The sequence below is a fragment of the Phyllostomus hastatus genome, unplaced genomic scaffold (genome assembly GCF_019186645.2).
Source record: "Phyllostomus hastatus isolate PE091 unplaced genomic scaffold, TTU_PhHast_1.1 phas_scaffold_21, whole genome shotgun sequence".
NCBI lineage: Eukaryota > Metazoa > Chordata > Mammalia > Chiroptera > Phyllostomidae > Phyllostomus > Phyllostomus hastatus.
This window is the reverse complement of record NW_025334017.1, coordinates 36,528,104-36,550,082: the sequence shown is the minus strand read 5'-3', so window position 1 is coordinate 36,550,082 and position 21,979 is coordinate 36,528,104. Positions and strand designations below refer to the sequence as shown.

General features: G+C 42.3%; 1 protein-coding gene across 1 annotated transcript in view; it reads left to right on the top strand.

The window, feature by feature from the left end:
• MRPL13 (mitochondrial ribosomal protein L13) overlaps window positions 1-18,037 on the top strand; it is a 32,077-nt gene extending 14,040 nt beyond the window's left edge. Inside the window, exons 4-7 of the mRNA XM_045861600.1 lie at window positions 1,094-1,154; window positions 4,422-4,508; window positions 7,449-7,570; window positions 17,755-18,037. Of these exons, the coding sequence (XP_045717556.1) occupies window positions 1,094-1,154; window positions 4,422-4,508; window positions 7,449-7,570; window positions 17,755-17,776 (292 nt within the window). The 3' untranslated portion in view covers window positions 17,777-18,037. The remainder of the gene's footprint in view (window positions 1-1,093; window positions 1,155-4,421; window positions 4,509-7,448; window positions 7,571-17,754) is intronic.
• The last annotated feature ends 3,942 nt before the right edge of the window (window positions 18,038-21,979 follow it).

Below are 21,979 nucleotides of genomic sequence, written 5' to 3'. Positions count from 1 at the left end.
TTTCCTTACTTGAAAATCATTTAGGCTTTATTCATTTATTCAATATAATAAAACCTTACCCCTGGCTGGTGTGGCTCAGTGGGTTGAGTGCCGGCCTGCGAATCAAAGGGTCGCCAGTTTGATTCCCGTCAGGGCACATGCCTGGTTTGCAGGCCAGGTCCCCAGTAGGGGGCATGTGAGAGGCAACCGCACATTGATGTTTCTCTCCCTCTTTCTCCCTCCCTTCCCCTCTCTCGAAAAATAAATAAATAATCTCTTAAAAAAAACCTTACATCTGCATATTGTTTTTGTTTTAAATTTCCTAAGCACTTTCACATTTTCTCAATTGACTCATAAAAATCTTGAGGTAGATGGAATAGACATTATCATTTATCTTCTATGAATAAATTCATGTAAAGAGGTAACTTGAGTTGCCTATATTATACTGGTAGCCACCAGCAAATGTAGATTCCAAACCTTAATCTGGGATATCCAAGTTCCTGAGCTGCCTGCAAAAGTATCCCAAATAAACATGTATCTATTCATCTCCAATTTATCCATTTTATGTATAATTTTGATCTGAACACAATGAAATATTTTATTACTTAGGGTCAACATATAACTCATAATAGGAAACAGGATCATGACCTGTTTAGAGTTGGAACTTAAGTTCAGAACCAGATGGTCCACAACTAATTTCCCCAGACCCAGCCACTTGCTTATACAGACATTTTTGTCTAATTTGGCAGGGAATATGAAACGTTTGATCATTGCTTTTTTTTCTTAATTCAAGCAGCAATAAACTACCCCAGAATGGATGAGAATGAGTAAATGAATAAATGCTGAATAACTTTAATTTCTAATAGAAACAAATAGTTAAGCCAAGAAATCTTCCAAGATGTGGGGCTTTTTATGAAATGACAGTGACTACTTAGAAAATAACATCTCAGAGAACATAGGCTACTACTAAATTTTTAAGATGATAATGATTAGCATAGTTTCCAGAAACAAATATAATTTTATAGTAAAAATAGCTTTTATATTATACAAGAACATTGAAGAATGCTGTACCATAGCTGACTCCCAGCTTTAATGTCTTTGCTTCTTTTACTAGGTACCCAGGGGGATTCAAACAAGTAACAGCTGCCCAGCTCCACCAGCAGGATCCAGTGGCTGTGAGTCTGTTGTGTGTGTTGTTATTTTCATCAGTGGGAAGGCGGTTCAGACACTGCTTTTTCAGTTATTTTCCTCTTCTAATGTAGCTAGCATTCGAGGCTCTAAATTCTTTACTTTCCCTGTACTACCCAGCTTTGATAAGTATTCTTTCAGTATCATTCAATTCTACATATTTTTAAATTACTGTTTAGTATGTTTTACATTTAGTGAAATAATTTTGATGCTTTTTAAAAAAAAAGATTATTTATTTATTTTAAAGAGGGGCAGGGAAGGAGGAAGAGAGGCAGAGAAATATCAGTGTGTGGCTGCCTCTTGCGCGCCCCGCACCAGGGATCCAGACCACAACCCAGGCTTGTGCCCTGACTGGGAATCGAACCGGTGAACCCACTGAGCCACACCAGTCAGAGCTCCAATCTTATATTCTTGCTACATTTTTTGTCCATCTGATTTATTGATTACCCAAAAGAGCTATATCAATATTTCAATTGTGGATTTGTTCATTTTTTTTCTTGTAGTTTTCAGTTTGTCTTTGCATGTTTTGAAGATTTAGCATTAGATAAATTTAAGTTTTGAATTATAACCTTCCTAAATAATTGATCAGGGTATACACTGACCCTCTTTATCATTCATAGCTGTTTTACAAAAACACACTCAGAGATTCTTCTTAAGAAATATTTAGTATCTGTTTTATAACTCACGTGTCCTTAGACTATTACATGTCAAATATAGTATCCTGTTTTGACTGTTAATGTGGATTGCATTTAATAGTATTGAAACGTTGTAAGGGCTGCTGATAATGTATACCATAACTGTTACAACAAATGAAAGTTTTAATATTAAAAGTTTTTAAAATTCAAGCTTATATTTTATTCACACGTGCTCACTGTACACTAGGAGGCAGTATAGTCCAACTTTTTGATGTTAAGAATTTGGCCTTGGGTAATGATGTAGTAATTGTTTTAAATTTTTTAATAAACAAAGAATGAAACGTTTGATGGAGGTTTGCAAAACATCTCAGAGTTAAAACCATTTGAATATTACACCATTAAAAGATCTTACTTTTTAAAAAAAGTCTTAATTTTGACTCTTGAAAAAGAGCAGCGTGGTAAGGAAGCCGTCGGTTATCTGACTCCACGGCCTGTGTGTCTGGAGCCACGAGTCTCTGCCCGCAGACGGCTTGCGCGTCAGTGCTGCGTGTGTGTGGCTGCAGGAGCATTTGTTTCGTGATGCATTTGCCTTCTCCTGATAATTAGTACAGCCTTGGAATATTGTTTGTAAGATGCATAATTAATAAATTTTAATGGTTAAAAGGTTGTTAAATATTTCAAAATATTTTAAATTACATAGATTGTTCATTCTAAACTCAAGTAAATATATTGAGTCAGCCCTTTCCTTCTATCCTTTATCCCTTCGTCATACAGTTTATTTTCTTTAAGAGCCCTCATGTCCTTTCATTTTTCTTCTGACATGGTTCCTTTCTTATGTTTCTTCCCCTCTTACGGTTACTTAATAAAGTGACTTTGCATGAATTAAGTGGCACATGCCCTGGGTTGTCAAACATCTGAGGAAGGTCTTTAATATTTGCTAACCTCACCTTGTTTTCTCCTTCTCGCTTCTTCACCTCCTCAAAGCTTCTGCTTCGGTCTGTGCAGCTGGAGTTGCTTGGTTGTACGTGCATGTCGTGTCCAGTTGATGTTGGGTGTGTGTGTGCATCTGTCTTTTCTCTCCCCCGTCAGCGTGGGACCTTTGCACATTTTGTAGCTTTTCCTAACTGGACTGTGAGGTTTGCATTTTTTAATAGGGCAGATTTTTAAAATACCAACTTGTTCATTCAAATAACTAAATTGTTTAAGAACATGTAAACCAAATGCCGTGCAATCTTACTAACAGAATGAAATTGCTAAGAGGATGGTTTTCAGAGGCTAGGCTGACTTCCTTATCCAGAAAAGATGTTGAGTAGTCCTAACATTGTCAGTTTCCCCTGAAGTCTTTTTAAAACATGAAAAGTTCTAACGACTAATTGTGAGGTCAGTGCTGTCCTGTAGAAATCTCTCCCATGGTGGGAATGTCCCTGTCCGCGCTGTCAGCTGCGGTCCCCACCAGCCGCGGGTGGCACCTGACCACGTGGAAAGTGGCTGTGTGACTGAGGAGCTGAGTTTTCTATGGCTTTTAATTTTAACAACACAGATCTACCCTTAAATAAGTCTCCAGAACATAAAGTATTGGCAGCACTAACCCAGAAAATAGATGGAGAAGATGCATGAGATGTCATTAGCTTGCGTGTGTAGAAAGGTTTTGATGAGAAAATAAAAGAAACAGGAAATTCTTTTATAGTGAAACCCTGTTCTGACATGTATTGTCTTCGGGCATTTAGCTTTAATACATGGGAAGTTATATTTTTGCAGCGTGAGTCCAGATGATAAAAATCTCTGTAGCACGCCCAATGTCTCTTCAGCAGTTTTATGAAGGGCTCACCACGTATTTGTATACACGACAGGCCATTACAGTAGTGGTTCCGTGGAGAGAAGGGACTGTCTGTCTTCCTGAGAGTTAGGGAGGGAAACACGTGGTGGGCGTGATGGCGTGGACTGTGTGTCTGTTCGGGGGGCACACTGCCTGGTTTGGATTCGAGCATGAACACTTACCGTGAAATTGGGGGAGTTCTGTCATCTCACTAAATCTGTTTTTCCCAGCTGTGAAAGTGAGACCCAGTGGTAAGCAAGGTAGCAAATGTGATGAGTGCACTGACCGCCGTACACATGGCGGTCGTCAGTGAACGTGAGCCGTCCCCACCGCTGCAGGTGCGTGACCCGTCGAGTCGGTCCCGTGGCCGCAGTGGGGTCAGGCCTAGCGAGGGAGCTGGGAACCGGCCTCCCACTCGGGAGACCCAGGGTTACGGGGCCTCCCCAGGTTCTGCTCTGCTCAGTCCCTGGTGGATCGTGTGAGCCACGAGTGTTTGCCAAAGCTCAGAGGATCTCTTCTCAGTCTGGCTAGAATTGGCACACGCGTAGGTTGTTACTCTCTTCTTTTTGTCATTGTTCTAAACTAAAATAAACGCATAGAGGCAAAAGAAAATAGGAACATATAAAGGAATAAAAGTTCCTTTTCCTTTGCTGCCACCTATCTCCTCGGGCCTCCGTTTCCTTCCCTTCGTATTCCTGCTGAGGCTTAGCCCACTTGCTTTCATCACCGTTGCTAATTATATCCGCCTTCTTTATGTCACGTGATACTTTTATTTCATTGGGTCCCATATATATGTTTTCCAGATTGTAAAACTAGCCATTTATGGCATGCTACCAAAAAACCTGCACAGAAGGACTATGATGCAGAGGTTGCATCTCTTCCCAGATGAGGTAAGCCAGTGGTCAGGGGTCACGATGCTTTTCCTAAATTTTCCATTAAATACTTTCTCACCTTTTAAAATAATTGCCACACTTATTTTCAATAAAATGAGCTATTGGACTAAAGATTAAATGTCTGTTAATTTTTTTTTTCATTTTAATGAAATTTACTGCTTTTTTGGACAAGGAACTGGAATCAGAGGTCCTGTTAAATTGGGGGTACTCTTTAATGATGTCATCAACTATTAAAAAAAACTACGCATTTAGTTTACATCGTATTGACCAATAGTAAAAATTCTATGAATGATGGATTAAAAGCTTAAGTTTGGTTGCTAATTAGGTCCCATGATTTACCTTTAGGATATACTGTCCCTACTCCAAAGTATTTATCTAAAAAGTGCTTGGAAAAAAGTACAAACATTTGTATTTATTAGTATTATACGTTTTTAAGTGTTTAGCTTTTCTCTTTAGTACCATATAATGTAACACTAGAAGTTCTGTAATAGAATAGTTGACTCCAGGCTCTGGAATTAGACTGTCTGGATTACAGTTCATGCTCCTGCTGTTCACTGATTTCATGGCCATGGACTAGTTACTCATGATCTCTGTTTTCTCATCTGTGAGATGGGTGCAGTGGTGGTCCCTACTACATAAGGCTGCTGTAAGGGTTAAGTGAGACAGCACTTACAGAGCGCTTAGGTCAGGCCTGGCACGGTGCGTGCTGGTTGCTGTCATTACCATGGTTATGATTATTGTCCTCCCAGTTCCTACTGGAGGAATCATGTGGAAATTCATTCCAAAGTATGAAGTCATACCCAGGATCGAAGCCACTTGTGTGCTGTGCTGTTAGCACGAACAGTTCACTTGTGCTGTGCTGTGACCTGTTCGTGCTTTGATCAGAATGGTTAATTTATTACCTTTGCTTTGTATGAACAAGGAACATGATTTCCACGGCCCCCTTTCCCTGGAGGGGCCAGGTACGGGAGCAGTGTCACCAAAGTGTAAATGGCCTTCATGAAATCACAAGAGTTTAAAAACTTCTGTTTCTGGTTATCTTTTATAAACCATAATTTCCAAAATACACAAAATATTTATCCGAGTTTTAAGGTAGTGGGGTTTCAGTATAGATGTTTTAAGTGTTCATGGTAGTTTAGTTGAACAGCAAATCACTTAAATAATTTCAGACTATAAAATGAATGAGCCCACGTTCCCAAGAATGGACTGTTAAATATTCAAAAGCTTGACAACGCTTTTTATTGTCAAGTCTCGGTAAATAGGCCCTCATGTATCACTGTGGAAGTTCACAGTGGCATGACCCGTGAGGAATCTGGCAGCTAGGAAACATTTCGCAGAATACGCACATAAGGAGATTCCTCCTCTATCCAGCAGTCTCATTTATGGCAGTGTAGTTGGAAAATACACCAGATCGTGGTTTTATTATTTTTTATTATAATAAAATAATAGAAATAAATGTTTATTCACAGACAATTGGACACACTGTGACAGGCATTCAGTTGAGTATTGTGCAGTTATAAAAACAGAATGACAAATACTGCTGTGACTTGATAAGTAATGTTTTTTCAGGATATATCGTTAAGTGGAAAAAAGCAGGGTGAAAAAGTGTAGACAGCACCCCGACTTTTGTCTGCATACATTCAGACGCACGTCCCCACTCTGCACCGTGTCTGCTTCCTTGTGCGGGAGGAGGTGCAGGGAGGACAGACGAGCAAATGGAGTGACGGTGCGTGGGCACCACGCCTGGGAGGGAACAGGGAAGAGAGTGGAATGCTTTTTGGAGAATACCTTTCAGTTTTATTTTTTACTTTAACTTTTTATTTTGAGATTTTATACATTCATAAAATAAAATGACAGCATGAACAGACGTTAGCACAAGAGTGCCTGGATTTTGTTTTCTAAATGCTGTTTCCCGGTAAAAGGAACCTGGTTCTGCTTAGGAAAATGATTGATTCTGGGACTGACGCAGAAAAACGGCGACGTTATTACAGAGTATACTTACGCAAATGGTAAAATAGTAAGCAACGAAGTCATTAGGCAGTGCTCAAACTCCGATAGAGAAATGTCGCAAGAACACGGAGGCAGCTGAACGTGGGGCCCACCGACCGCATATGGGACTGTGTCGGTTAAAACGGACAGTCGTAATAATGGGCTGTGCTGAATAGAAAACAAAAATCTTTGAGCCCACAATAGTCTAAAAATTGTATTGTTACTTGTTATAGTTTGTCGTCTTCTCTCGGGAAAAGCAAAAGCTCTTCTCTAGAGAAGAATGTCATCTAGAAATGTAGGAATAATACTGAATTAGCGAAGCGACCGTTCTCGACATTCCCCAGTCATCAGGTAAAAGATTATTGTATTTATAGAACAGGACATTCATGGCTTCAAAACATCATGCCACAGAGCATGTACCATTTGGAAGAGAAAAGATGCTTTCACGTCAAAGATGCCTGGTAGGCAGACGCGAACCATAGCCAGGAGACCACACATACCTCAGTGCGGGGCGGGCCGGCTGCGTGTTTCCCCCGCAGTGGGGGCGCGAGCCCGTCGCCCCGGACGGGGCAGACCCAGGGCGCACATTCGTCGGATGAGGAATCGAGAGTCAGCCAGGCGGTGCCTTTTTGCAGTTGAAAGGAGTGGAATAAATTAAACATTATTTTTTTAAAATGTAGTTAATTAATAGTTTTCAGAATTGAAGATGTCTAATTTATCATGAGAGAGGATGTTTGTCAAGATTAAAATATAAAGTGTGTTACGGTAGAGAGATTTCTTATGTCATTGATCTAATGTACTTCTTAGGGATTTGTTCAAAATTTATTGTTTTCCTCATTTTATAAATATTGCTTTTGTTTATTATTTTTAATACTTAGTAAGTGTTACTAATGTAGTACTAAGGAATGTGTTTTAAGAACATTAAGCCTAAATTTGTATTTAATGCAGAGTATACCAGAAGATATTCTCCGGAATTTAGCGGAAGAGCTGCCGCAACCACGAAAGGTGCCCAAGCGCCTGGACGAGTACACGCGAGAGGAGGCGGAGGCTTTCCCCAGGCTGTGGACTCCGTGAGTGTCCCCTTCCTGTCTTCGTGTTTGGGTGTTCACTTTTTTAGGCTGAGTTCGGCCTCCCCTCTCTCCTTAAATGATAAGACCCTTGAGGTGGAAAGATTGGGTTCTTCTTGACTGCCTTGGATGCTCTGCAGCTTCTGCCTGCAGGTAGACTCTAGGTGTTGATAGTCAAACCAGACGTCTCTAAGTCTTAGTATCTTGCTGGGTAAGTGCGGGGGTATTCATAGGTGCATATAATGGTCAAATATGTTGTTTGGGGTGACATTACTTGAATCCATGGTAATCTCATGGAATGATCAATAAATTGTCATTACCTAAAACAAAGTGATTTGTCGTTTTCCAGGCGGTTTCACTAAGCCAAGAATATTACCTAATGAAAAGGCATTAATTCTGGATACTTACAGTCTTTATCGAAACTGAAAAAATTCAACACTCTTTCCTCTCCTCTGCATAGTTCCCTCTACCCGCGGTCTGGGAAGCTGCTTAGCTTGGACATACTGTCTCTCATCTCACTGTTATTAATTCTTTGCCTGGCCTACCCGGCTCTCCCTGACCCGGCTCTCCGTGACCTGGCTCTCCGTGACCTGGCTCTCCCTGTCTCTTCAGCTGAAATTCGTCCCACTCCACTGCACAGTGGGAACAATAGCAGACTATTTAAGATTGGCAATCTTTCTGTACAATTGAATTATTCCTTCCCCTTGCTCTGCTATTACTCATGCATAAAATAAGTCCCTCACTGTATCATCTGGGATCACTCTTGCTCATTCTTTAGACTAGAGCAAGTGTCATCTCCTTTAAAAAGCCTTGCCTGAATATCAGGGCCACGTCCTCTCCCCCAGATAGGCTTGTGGAAAGCGGAGCCTCCCCAGGACCAGCTTATGTCCAGGCATCTAACCATTGACCCTTACTGTTGCATATCTATGTATGTCTTCAGACTCTGTCCACACAGAAGTATTTATGGTATTTTGTTTCAGCCATTTGGTTCTGCTGACTTGGGTCAAGGTTCTCCTTTCCTAAATCTGCAGGTGACGAGCAAAATAATATTATCCATGATCACTTATTGAGCACTTCCAGTGGCCCGGTGCTGGGCTGGTGGTTTACATGATGGCATCTAATTCTCTCTACAGGACAATAAGATACTATTCCTATTTTTAAGAGTAAGCCAAGAATCAGCAGGTTTGTAGTACAGCCTTTGAACCTGTCTGATTCCAAAGCTTGTGTTCTTTTCACAGAAATTACCATTAAAGAAATTACTTAATTTGGTTGCATTTATTTAGCTCCTAATTAGCTTAGGTGACGGTCCCCACCACCCTGTTGGAATGAGTGCCCCTTGTTGCCTCTTGTATCTTACATAAATGTACTTGCCGGTGAGTCATACGTAGTTCTCAAATAGTCTGCTTTGATAAGTTATGTCCTGAAAACATATTCTAAGTAGTCCCTGAAGTTTCAGTAGGTTACCATGCTCTGCAGAGTCCTATAAATCTAAGTATGTGTCGTACCTGATTGTCTTATAAAAACATCATGGTAAATGAATTTATATGCCTGACCAAAGGGATGTGGTCCTTTTTTTTTTTAAACTAGAAATACCAAAGGTGTTATTTAATCAAATAAATGATCAAACACAATATGCACCTACAGTTATATATTATGAATATTCTAAAGTATATTTTAAATCAGTTATACCAGGCAGTATAGTAATATAATAACCATTCCCACCAATTATTTTTAATGTTATTATAGTGAAAGAACATTACTCAAAATGCCCCTATTACTAAGTAATTCCTGTTCATTTAAAAGTGATTAGGAAGGTGACTGACTACCTTTATAATAGGAATGGAATTAGAAAGGCTTTCCTATCATTGTTTTTAAATAGACTTTTAGAAAAACTTAGAACATTTCATGTATTTTTTTTTCATTTCTTTTTTTACATTTTATTTAATTTTAGACAGGGGAAGAGAGGGAGAAAAGCATCAGTGTGTGGTTGCCTCTTGAGCACCTCCAACTAGGAACCTGGTCTGCAACCCAGGCATGTGCCCTGACTGGGAATCGAACTGGCAACCCTTTGGTTTGCAGGCCGGCACTCAGTCCACTGAGCCACACCAGCCAGAGCCCTTTCATGCATTTTTAGTTAGTGCTCTGGGAATGTATTTTCTTGCCCTTTCTTTCATTCCAGATTTCCCTATAGCAAGAGTATGTATTAGATACCAGGCTTTTCTTTTTCTATTAAAGTCGTGATTTTCCTCACAAGTAGCCATGCAGCATACAGTGTGAGGCAAAAGTAGGTTTACAGTTGTGAGTACGTGAAACACAGAATTTGTACTTGTATTATTTTTATTTATTGTATTATTTTCCATACAAGCAGCTGTAAACCCACTTTTTCCCCAGCCTGTATATTAACTTGTGTTCCCAAAATCATAAGGTGCGTACACACTTGTTGAAATTCGAGGATATAATGTGATACAGGTGTACTAATTTTTATACATCAGTCATTTAACATTTTATTGTTCTGCACATTCACACTGATATCAGGTGTAGTTAGTTTTTTATTGCCATGGAACACGTGTAATAAGGAAAAAAATAGACATTTTTGGATTAAGCAAAAATCAGTTATCTAAGAAACAGATGATCTGATAGTTCAGAACTATGGAACAGAACTTCCTGCAGTGATGGAAAAGCTCTGTATCAGCGCTGTCTGATGTAGTAGCTCTTGGCCGCATTTGGCTCTGGAGTGCTTACACTGAGCTAGTATGACTAAGGAACTGAATAGTTAATTATATGGACTTTTAATGAAGTTAAATTTCAATAGCCTGATGTGGCTAGTGACTACCTTAATGGACTATACCATTTTAGTTGTTTGCAACGTCATAAAGTTTTAGTATTAAATATTATGTACTTCGGAACTAAAACATTTGAAGTACCATGCCATGCAGTCCATTAAAAAGAGGATTTCTTATTACTGGTATATTTGCTTTCAGGAGAAAAAAATTCTCCTTTTCAAGAAGGAACTTACTTAAAATATGCTTTTGTTCCACCCAAAATAGCTAAGCCAAGAATATACTTTCTTTGGACTGTCGTAACTGGCATGTGTCCAGGACAGAGCTGGCGGGGAGTCTGCAGAGACTTGACTGGCACAGATGCACCTGGCCTGCCCCATAAGTAAACAGACACAAAAATAGCTTGCTTTGGTTTTTGTTTCCCTAGCAATTAAGCTTGAAATATGCTTATAGTATAAAAATGTACATTTTGTCATTGGAACTATCATTGACTTTTTGTTAAATATTATTTTTTCTATTAGACACAAAAAGCTTTCGAGCAAGTACAGCAATTGTCAGGCTAAGCTGTGGACCCAGTTGGTGACTGACAAAATTGTTTTAATCACAATTAAAAGTAACTGTTGTTGGAATTTATTTAAATTATTTTAAACTACTCACAAAAGGTGTATTCTCTCAGGCCTAACTTTTCAGCATACATGAGATTTTGCCAGTTGTTCAGTCATTTTCAAACCGATGGTAGACAAGAAGAAAAGCTGATTTTTTATGAAAGAGCTATAAATACTTTTTATAACTAAAAACTATTTTCTCCTGTGAAACATACTGCCTGTAGAGAGAAAGGAAGGGGGGCTGGCCATGGAGGTGAGAAACATCAATGGGGTTGCCTTTCATACGCGCCCTGACTAGGGATAGAACCCACAACCTGGGTAGTGCCTGAGGCTCCAACCTGCCACTTTCTGGTGTGTGGGATGGCGCTTCAACCAGCTGAGCCACTTGGCCAGGGCCAGCCTCACTTCTGAAATTAATGGAAATGCTTGGTGTGTTAGTGTTTTTTTTTTTCATCTCATGGATATATAAATTGTGTTATCATATGTTATGAAGTTATATTTTGGGCTTCTTGGTGGTACAGAGTAGGTGCATGTTTGCCACATGTAAGTGGTGGTGGTAGGGTACACATTTAGAACTTATTTCTCAAGAAAACAATAGCACTACCCTCCCTTCACAAGTCAGTTGTCTGGATTTGCAGCATTCAAATGGTTAACTTATTACTGTCAATAATTATTTCCATAATCATTGCAGTTTTGCCAACACATTACAAAACCACAGTAATCATGGAAATTATAATGCTGGCACTGTAGTGGAAACTTTTCATTATGTAGGTTAAAAATAAAACTTGGATCATTTTAAACTCTTTGTTTTCATTTTTAAAAAATTCTGTAGGAGAGTTTTTCTTAGTAAAAAAACTAGGTGTGTGGAAATATTCAGCTTCAATTGCTTCACATTATCCCCAGCGATAAAACCAAAAAAGAAATGGATTTTTATTTCTCAGTTGTTAAATCAGTAATGTTTTATTTTAAGCAATAATTGTCACTCTTGTAGAGAAATTAAATGTAGAAAGTTTCAGCATCAATAAACACTTGAAAAGGGAGGTTTATCCCGAAAACCCATGTCCCTATAGGGTGTGAAATGCTCACTGTGGAGCTGGTGAGGACGAAAGGGAGGAGGCACAAGAAGACCACCACCACCAGCTGCGAACTCTCTTTTCTGAGCGTGGGATTAGGTATAGGGCACAGGGGCCAGACTCAAGGCCCGAGGGCAGAATCCGGCCTCCACCTTGCTTTATCCGGCCAGGCACCTTACTTTACCCAGCAGCAGCACCGAGCTCTGTGCCCCTGGTTAAGGAGTAGTTACATTTATACAGTCCTGAAATTACAGTTGGCCCTTGGAAGGCAGCCGCAAGGCTGAGGTGGCCCCCGTGAAAATGAGTTGGACACCCTGCTGTAGGGGGTGAGTAGGTAACCCGGGCAGCCGCGTGGAAAGAAAAGAGGGTTCCAGACGCTGGAGCGTCAGCACTGGAAGGGGGACTTGGCGAGCATCCGGGCCGGCCGGGAGCTCTAGAAGGCAGCAAGGATTCCAGCCTAGTGCATGCCGTCTGATACAAAAGCTGTTAACCCTGAGAATATGCCCAGTTTTAGTTAAATTCATAACCAGAAAAAAAAAAACTTTTGCTTAAGCCTTTATAAAATGTGCTTCCGATTAAAAGTCTTAATTAAAGACATTGGAGAAGGATTTTACTTTTTCAAAACCCGTGAGGAGCTAGGATCAAGACATCGTCAAGATTTTCCATCATTTCATGCTAGTCTAGTCATGTGGCATTTTCCTACAAGATTTAACTTAATTTGCTGCTCTTCAGAGTCAGAAGTTATTAGCTGGACTTGGGGAGCAAAGTTACATTCCAACTTTCCCATTCATTTTAACCAGCTCAGCATTGGCTTAAACCATATACCTCAGTATTTCCAGTGCAGAATTTTGCTCAAATTAGGCATTCTAAATTGTTCTGAACTGTTCTGTTGGAGATGAACAGATTAGAACTAGTTAAAACAGAAGGTAGTCTCTATTTAAAATGACTAAAACCAAATCATTTACGGCCCTCACTGACAGAATTTAGGGTTTTGATGCCATAATTGAATGTAAAAATTCCTGTTTTGATTGAAGAAACAACAACATGACAAACACATTTTTAGCCATCTTATGAGTTTATTATTTTGTTTGTTTTTAAAGCGCTGTTGAACTTTTTCTAGTCAGGCCCGTGGCGCAGGGCCAGGGAAACGAGCGTAAAGGTGCCGTTACTCTGCCTCCCTGTTACCCGGACGGACCCAGGCCTTCAGCCCAAGGCCTGTGTGGGGTCCCAGGACCCCGGGAGGGCCTGGCCTAGACACGTTCATCTACACAGTGGGGATGGCCGGGAAGTCAAACTGCCCTTTCACTGTGAGTGGAGTGCGATTACTCCACTGTCCACAGGTTCTTGTAGTCTTAGCTACCTTGTCAGAGTAGCCATTGTATTGAGATTTTATTTTAGAAATGAAAAGACATAAGACCTAAGGGAGAATAAAATATCTGAGATTTATTTCACTTCAGTTATACCCAATTTCATGGGTATATTCAGATGCCTTTTTTCCCTCAGAAAATAAATTAACTTAATGGGGCAAATAATATTGTGTGTCTCCAGTTGAATGGTGACACAAACCATGGGTTTTCTGGCTTTATGTTTCACTGTATTCACAAAGCAAATGGATTTCTTACCATTTCACAACAAAAACGGAAATCTCCCGGAAGATTTTTCCTGAAGTCAAGGTGTGTTTCTATGGAAATGTCCTGTTTTCAAAATAGCATTAATGTATTGGCCTCCATCAATTCCGTGTTCTAATTGGAGTGTATGCATTTTTGAGATGTACTTGTTTCATTTTAATGGGTGGCAGGCAGCATTTTGCAAAAGTCTCCTCAGGTTTCCTGAGGTTATTTTAGAAGACTTGTTATTATTTACAAATATATTAAGCTTATATAATATTATCTTTTATTTTAAAGTTTCATAATTAATTTGTAATGAAACAGTGACAAAGAATTAAAGCATTTATAGACTATAAATTCACCCATCATTTCTCTGACAAAAGATTAAGCCATTTCATTAAAGTTTCAAATAACAGTTAATCATCCATAGTATAAAAACCAATATGTTAGATGCCAAGTTTCTTGCTTTTGAAAATTATTTAATAAAGAGATTAGGTAGATGTAGACACAGAGCAGGATAGCACCATGATCTGAGGATTCAGTTCTGATTAATTAGGGTAGCCAGGTATGGATGAGCAACTTTCAAAAACCTGAATACACTGACGGTTATTCAATCACTAAAGCTCCACGGACTACAACCTAATCTTTCTTTGATGATAGATATCAAAGGAATTTCAGTATCTGATACACATTGTCATAATTAAAAATTATGTATTGTTGTACTAGAAGAGCATAAAGCTACCTGTTAATAACATCCTCTAGTGGGTAAAAAGCCAGGAAGGTTATGTATCACATGGAATCATCTTTGGCCAAGGAGGGAGTTGGGGACCTTTTGTCAGACACTGCAGAGTTTGGAAATTTCTTACAGAAGGTGTCTCTTTTGCTTCTCAAGTGTCTCTAGATGGTCCTCTCCTCTGCCATACGAACAGCTCGGTGAGGTCTCAGGAGGACCCTTGCTAGTCAGTCTGTGGTCTGCAGACCCGCCGCATTGCATTGTGTGGGAGCGGGCAGGAAACGCGGAATCACGAGCCCTCTAGACTCCTTGAATCAGAATCTGCGTTTTCACAAGAGCCCGAGTGATTGGCATGCACCCCAGAGTTTGGGGAGCACCCAGGAAGGTAGCCCACCCCTCCCCTTCTACCATCATGGATTTTTTCTCTTAGCGGAAGGGAGTAAGCAATACAACGCATCATCGTACATGTGCTTGCTCTCCTCTGTGTGTGGGTACAGAGAAAGAGATGCAGATTTCATGCAGACACCTCACTTTTTCTGCACAGGGGCACCTCCTAAGCCATGTAATAGTAATCATTAGCAATGTGAGTTGATGTTTCTAGGTAGGCCAATATTAAAGATATTAAAGTATCTAGTCACTTGGCCATGACATTCCTGCGCCCCGCTCCCCAGAAGCAAATTAACCATCTGCAGAAGATCCAGATCGCTTATCAGTAGAAAGAGGAAAGGATGAGTCTGTAAACAAAGGACATTTTCAAGGAAGTCACTGTACCCTAATAACAAATGTCTTACAAATATCCATTACATGCCGGGCACTGCTAATTTTTGGAAATATAAGGTCAGTGGCGTTGGGGTCCTGCCTTCAGAGGAGCCAGCAGCTAATAGGACTCACGTGGAATGAAACGGTTCTCACATGCGCTGGTGCAGTTACTCGGCCCCTCTGGGCCTCAGTTTTGTCAGCTGTGCAATGGACTTGATAACAATGACTTTTTCACGATGTCGTGAGGAAGATAAAAGGACATGGTGCTTGTGAAGCAGTTATACTTCATGGCATCAAAAAGGCACTGGGCACATGTCGTTTCCATAAGTGAGGGCAAGTGTAATTTCAGAAACACTGTGGCCGAAGCATGCACCAAGTCCTCTGGCCGTCTTGGAGGAGGGAGCCCTGCCGGGGTCAGGCCTGAAGGGCTGGGGAGGCTTCCCCGGGGATCCGAGGCCTGAGGTGGACACTGAAAGATCAGCCAAGTCCATTTGAGCAGAGAAAAGGTGGAATATTCCAAACAAAGGAAATCTCAAATATCCAAATCGAGGGGCAGGCGTGTTTTTTCCTGGGCCATAGCAAGTGGAGTAATGGGACCAGAACCGAGAGAGACACGGTGTAGAGAGAATGACTCAGGAAGGTTAGCTGGGGCCGTGTCGTTGCAGGGTTACGTATTGAATTCCAAGGGGTTTGAACTTCAACGGAGCAGTGCCAGGCTCTCGAAGATTGTCGAGCTGGGCCCCTTGATGTGTGGAGGTGGATGGAAAAGAATCTCCTCAGAGACTCTCAGATGTCGCCCCTTCTCCTAAACGCCAGACCCTGACTGCCAGCTGCGCACCCTGTCCAGATTTCATCAGTCTCCAAACCCAGATTCTTCTCTTCTGAGTCCGTCCTGCCTGTGTTCCCTGTCCTGCAAAAGTAAATAGCACCGCCACTCAGAGTCCTTCCAGCTGAAAATGAGCAGTCATCCATGCATCTTCACTTTCCAGGGGCCCCTTCCACCATCACCTCCCGGGCCTGGGCCCTCTCCCTCCCAGCACACCACTCGGCCGCTTCGTAAATGCTGAACTGTCCGTCTCACTTGTCACTGCTGGGGGGGGGCGGGGGGCGGCGGAGGCCTCATCTGCATCTTCTCTTACTCCAAAACACCCTGAAACAAACTTGGGCTTCCTTAGGCCCCTCTCGCCTTCAGGTCTGCATTCCTTACAGATTATACCCTCACACACTTTTCCAGTTTTACTTGTAAATCCCCTTAAAAGGTGCTTTGCCATCTCGCTGTTACTCAGTAAATGAAGCTTTGTTGTGGAAACAACTAGACTGTGACTGAGTACATTTAATTTATGGCAGTGGAGGTGCAGAGGCTCTTGTTCCAACATTAGTGTACGGGGTTTCTTTCAGCGGCGTCGCTGTGAGCCAGCCAACGTGAGAATCAGTGGTTTCCTCGCCCGTGCCCGCGGCGGGCCACTGAGCCGGAAAGGGTGCACGTCGGAGCCACTTCCCGCTGTCGTGTCACACTGCCGTGTCCCAGGCTTGGGATGCCGTCTTCATGTTCACAGAGAGGTTTCAGGAGCAGTGACAGGATTCTGCAGCTTCTCTTCTTGTTCTACAGCGGCTGATGGGGGGAGCGTATCTGGCTTGTTTCCCACACCAGCTCCTGGGTTTCTTGGCGTCAAATGATAAGCTGGAGTTGTATCGCACCTCGTTTGCTCGGCCACGAGGCCGCTGGGCTCCATCGCTGGGCTGTCTGGTGTCCTGTGATGAGTGTTTCGTTTGAGAAAACACACTGTGAATGTCGAAAGGGGCTAGATAAGCTGTTCCAGGGCAAACAGAGTTCATCTCCTTTTTATCAGAACTCAAACTCTCGAATATTTTTACAGCTGTTCACAGATATCTAGTTTACTTGTTACTAACTTCCTTGTGAAAACTCCAGAGGAGCTCAACGCCTTAAAAATACGCTACGTAAAAGATTACAGGACACTTTATAAATTTTTTGCATTTTATTATTTCCTTTTCTTCATTGTTATGATTAAACATTTCCCGGAAAATGTTCTTTGTTTCAGCTGAATGATAGAAGCAGCTTTCAGATACGATTAATCCTATAAATACATAAATAAGGAAAAGACCAGTTGTATGTGTGTAATTAAATTATCAGAGTTGCTGTTTATTTATTTATTTTGTATATGGGTCCTCATGTAAATTAAATTTAGCATATGTTAATAAAAAGAGGGAAATTACTTATTCAAAATTTACTTTTATTAGGTAAATCCCTATCTTCTTAGAGATTGTAAAGATCACAGTAGGCCTTTCTATGAAAAAGACTTTATTAACAAATACTCTAAAATAGAACACAGAAATTGATTTCAAGTTTGTAAGCTACAGAATCACCCGTGCACAGGTACAGAGTGGCCTGTGTGTGTGCTCCCAAAGAACTTGAGGGTGGGCACTTAACCCTTCTACCGTGGAAGGGTTTAACGTTAGTGCTTTGCACCAAAAGCTTAGTTAGATACAGTGTTTGTGGATATTTCTTGATGAACAGTTACTGTTCATGTTAAGTCAGAAAAACAATCTTCATCAGGCAAGTGAAAGTAAAATAGGATTCATGAAAAGATGTGTTGCTTTTTGTCTTTCAGACCTGAAGACTTCCGGCTGTAGGAGAGTGAAAATTGCAGAAAATCGCAGTGAAGTGATTGAAACTTCCTCCTGCTAAGCCTCTCCTAGCCCAGGGGCCGCGTGGAACATTGTTGCATTGAACAGGAAACTTGTTATGGGTGCTGAGAGTTTTTGGAAAGAGCTCAGGAAGGGATCTTCCTTCAACAGGAAGTTGCAGTAAATGTATTTTGTGGAATTGCTTTATCATGTAATTGGATTTTAATGTTATCAGTGGCGATAAGAATAAAATTGCGTCCTTGGCTAGCTGTTGTTTTTCATTCATGAAAGAACAAGCCCTGGGTAGCACAGCGGTGAGAGTTGCCAGCAACCACCCGTCCGCGCACATGCGCTCAGGTTCCCGATCTGCTTCCTGCCAGCTGGGAACACAGCCCACCTGCACTTTCCTCTCAGTGACTATCCCGTCTGACCTCCCATCCACCTAATGCAGCCCTCCAGCTCAGCAGGCTGAGGTTCGACCTAAGGTACTTACAAACTGCTGTCCTCCTCCCATCCCGCCATTCGGTCTCCATGACACCAAGGTAACAAAGCGATGCCTAGCCACTCCCTAGAGCCCTCCTCGCCCCGCTGGGGTGCTGTCCACAGACCCCCATGCCATGCCTCTGAACCTTCCGAACCTCCTCCGTAGGCTCGTATGCACTTCTGCCCTGGGCACTCAGGTTGGGCCACTGGGATGAGCTAGCAAAGTCTCTCCTCTGGAAATCAGGTGCTGAACTGCTGTGTTTGCCCATTTTTATTTTTTTTTTTCTTCTCTTGCCCTAGCCAGTCGAGGGATAGATTTCAGACTGCCTTTCCCATTCATTCAGCAGCCATCTATTGAATGCTGCCTGCTACCTGCCAGGCACAGTGCTGGGCATTGGGAGAACAGAGATTGTACATCCTCCCCTGGCACATGCCCCAGCCAAGAGCGTAGGGACTGCTGCAGGGTGGAACGGAGCTCTGGATGGTCTGGTGGATATGTACCCGAGTGTCAGGGGTGCCACTGTAACGCCGTGTGGCCTGTGATGTGTGTTACAGTAACTGGCATTGAGTATAAGTACTGCCAGCAACCACGTGCTCATGTGCCAGACGCAACTGCGTTACATAAAATAATTCATTGAATCCATACATCAACCCTATAATGTGTATAATGTTGCCCTCCCCTTTTAAAAAAAAGGCGCAATGAGGCAGCAATGTGACTTGGGCAAGGTCACAGAACTGATGAGCGGTAAATTCAGGGTTTGCATCCAGGCTGACTGCCTCAAAAGCTGATGGACTTCGCCACTGCTAGATGGAGAAAAGTGTGTATTTATGTTTACACATCACAAATTCTGTAATAAAGCAAGCATGACCTGGCACAGGTCCACAGCTGCCATTCACAACAAAGTAGCAGATTTAAACCGCTGGACCGAAAAGTAGCTCCACCCCTAACGTCTGATGTGTTCATCTTCGACGTGAGCCAATTAATAAACCCCCAGCTCCTGAGGCAGCAGCTTTAATCAGGAGGAATTTGTTTTGTCTCCTGTATCCTAAGCTCCTCGAACAATGTCTGGCACGCATTTCTTGGTTGAGAAATGCTCGCAGAAGAAAGCCCTTGTTTATAACAGACGCAGGATTCGAAGTGGTGAGGTGGTTAAAAACGTGCCCTGGAGAGGATTGAGCCCAGTCATCCTAACATTAAATATCCAATCAGAGTATTGAGGCTAATCACCGTCGACCTCACTCACTGTGCGGGGGAGGTCCTGCCAGATCCTGGGGAGTCACGGAAACCTAAGTAGGGGCCATCTATTGGTTGGCTGAATTGCTGCTCCTGGCTGTTAGGAACTAACTGCATTTCACATTCAGAGAGAATCAAGGGCAGACAGGCTTGCACTAAATAAGTGGCCCATTTGCCGTTGCTTGAATGTTGAACAGCCCGACCTGCACCTGGGGTTGTGGTCCTGTCCTCAGAGACCACAACCCCAAGTAGCCCAACAAAATCACAGCTCGGTGTATGGGACCCGACAACCTGAGGGAGGAGGGCAGCCTGGACCAATGGGATCGCAGCTCTTACCGAAGTGAACTGAACAGAAGAAACAGAAGAGAACTTGAAAAAGTTAAACCTTTTTTTAAAAAAAGATTTTATTTATTTATTTTTAGAGAGGGAAGGGAGGAATAAAGAGAGAAACATCAATGTGCAGTTGCTGGGGGCTGTGGCCTGCAACCCAGGCGTGTGCCCTGACTGGGAATCGAACCTGCGATGCTTTGTTTCGCAGCCCACGCTCAACCCACTGAGCTACGCCAGCCAGGGCAAAAGTAAAAACTTTTTCAGAAAAAGAAAAAACTTTTTCAGAAAAAGAAGGAAACCCTAAATGTTTCAGGGATCAGGAGGGAAGGAAAAGCAAGCTTATGTATATCTGTTGCTACGTGCGTCTGTAATGTGAAAATTAGTGCACATAAATAAGGAATGAAGTCACGAAAACCAGAATGGCATATGTTCATACGCAGTTCCCCCAGGTGCCTGTGTGCTGCACTATTGGGTAACACCAGGTAAATACGAAAACCACGCAGCTGAGCATAAATAATGACCTGTGGGAGAATAACACGAACCACCTCTCTCCACTTTACCCACGCGCATTGCCTGCTGTAGCTACTCAGTAAAACCCGAGGAAATGCCCTGATTGTAAGTGGCAAAGGAATGAAGGAAAAGCCTCAAGTACTGCAAAGTTTTGAAATAAGAAAATGTGCCATTGCAACATCCCATCAACCTAAAGCAGCCACATTGAAAACAGGGGAGACAACACTAAACACGGAGAAACTGAGCTTCATCTCAGCTTCCCAATAACCACCTGCCTTCCGGGGAACCGAGAACCGGAAAGCACTCCCGTGCAGTGGGCTCGAGATAACTGCAGACTTCGTGCACCAGGGGAGCGGTTTGGTGTCATCTGATCTTATCTGGGGACTGACAGCAGCTTCTTTACGAGAGGGGGCAATTAACAAAATGGAAGTTAGGATTCTGTTTGAAGCCAGTTCAGAGGAACGAAAAACAGGACAATACGCCACAGCCGCCTACCCCATTTCACTCGAAAACCCATAAACACCTCTACCGAGCAAACTTCACATCTTGTCAGAATAACACCCTATATTTTATAGAATGTGTCTTTATTGTGAATTTACGATGCTTACATTAAAATTGTGGTAGTTTTCTTGTGCCACTTACAAGATGGTTCAAAGTTTGGGTTTTCTGCCCCAGCTCCATTTCCCTATAAGGGGTGTCAAACTCACTTTCACCAGGGGCCACGTCAGCCCCACGGTTGTCTTCAAAGGACCGAATGTCATTTTAGGACCGTATAAATGTAACTACTCCTTAACTAGGGGCAAGGAGCTCTCCATTCGGCCCTTTGAATGCAACCTCGAGGCTGATGTGGCTCCCAGTGAAAACGAGTTTGACACCTCTGCCATAAGCCCATTATTTTGGGAGCACAGATTCCATCACACAGGGATTATTCCTTTAGGGATGCATATGCCACGTTATAGGACAGGCACACTCACTGTCATTGCTGATTTGTCACATCTTCCAGCAGAAGAGGCCACAAGAGATGCTGCACAAAGGTCTGGTGCCGTCTCCTTGTCATGGCTGTGTCACAGCAGGGACCACCTCGCTGCAAGTCCTCCTGAGTGGGCAGGGCACCGCCCCTGTCTCGGCCTGTTCTCACCTCCAGGTGAGGCGTATCTGCCCGTTCAATCAGGACCCAGCAGGTGGGCCAAGGTAAAGCTGGGTTCTAAAGCAGGTCTTGAAACCCATCCTTTGCCTGGACTGCAATCATTCCCTTTCTTATCCCAATTTCTACTCTAAACAAGTGGATAGTAAGGTTGGTGAGACCGATAAATAACGTCCCTCGGTTTAGACACAGGGGGCCATGTAGGGGCCCAGAGACCAGGGCTGGTGGGCATGAAGCAATGCTGCCATCTTTACAAAGACTGAAGGGCAAACTTTGTTTCACTTTGTAAGGTTTAACCCAAAGGAATGTTTTAAAAAACTATGCAGGCGTGAAAAAACGAAATTGAAACAGACTCACAGATACAGAGAACAGACTGATGACTGAGAGGAAGGGGGGTTGGGAGCCTGGGTGAAAAAGGCAAAGGGATGAAGAAGCACAGATTGGTACTTACCAAATAGTCACGGGGATGCAAGGCACAGCATAGGGAATATAGTCAATAATAAGGTGA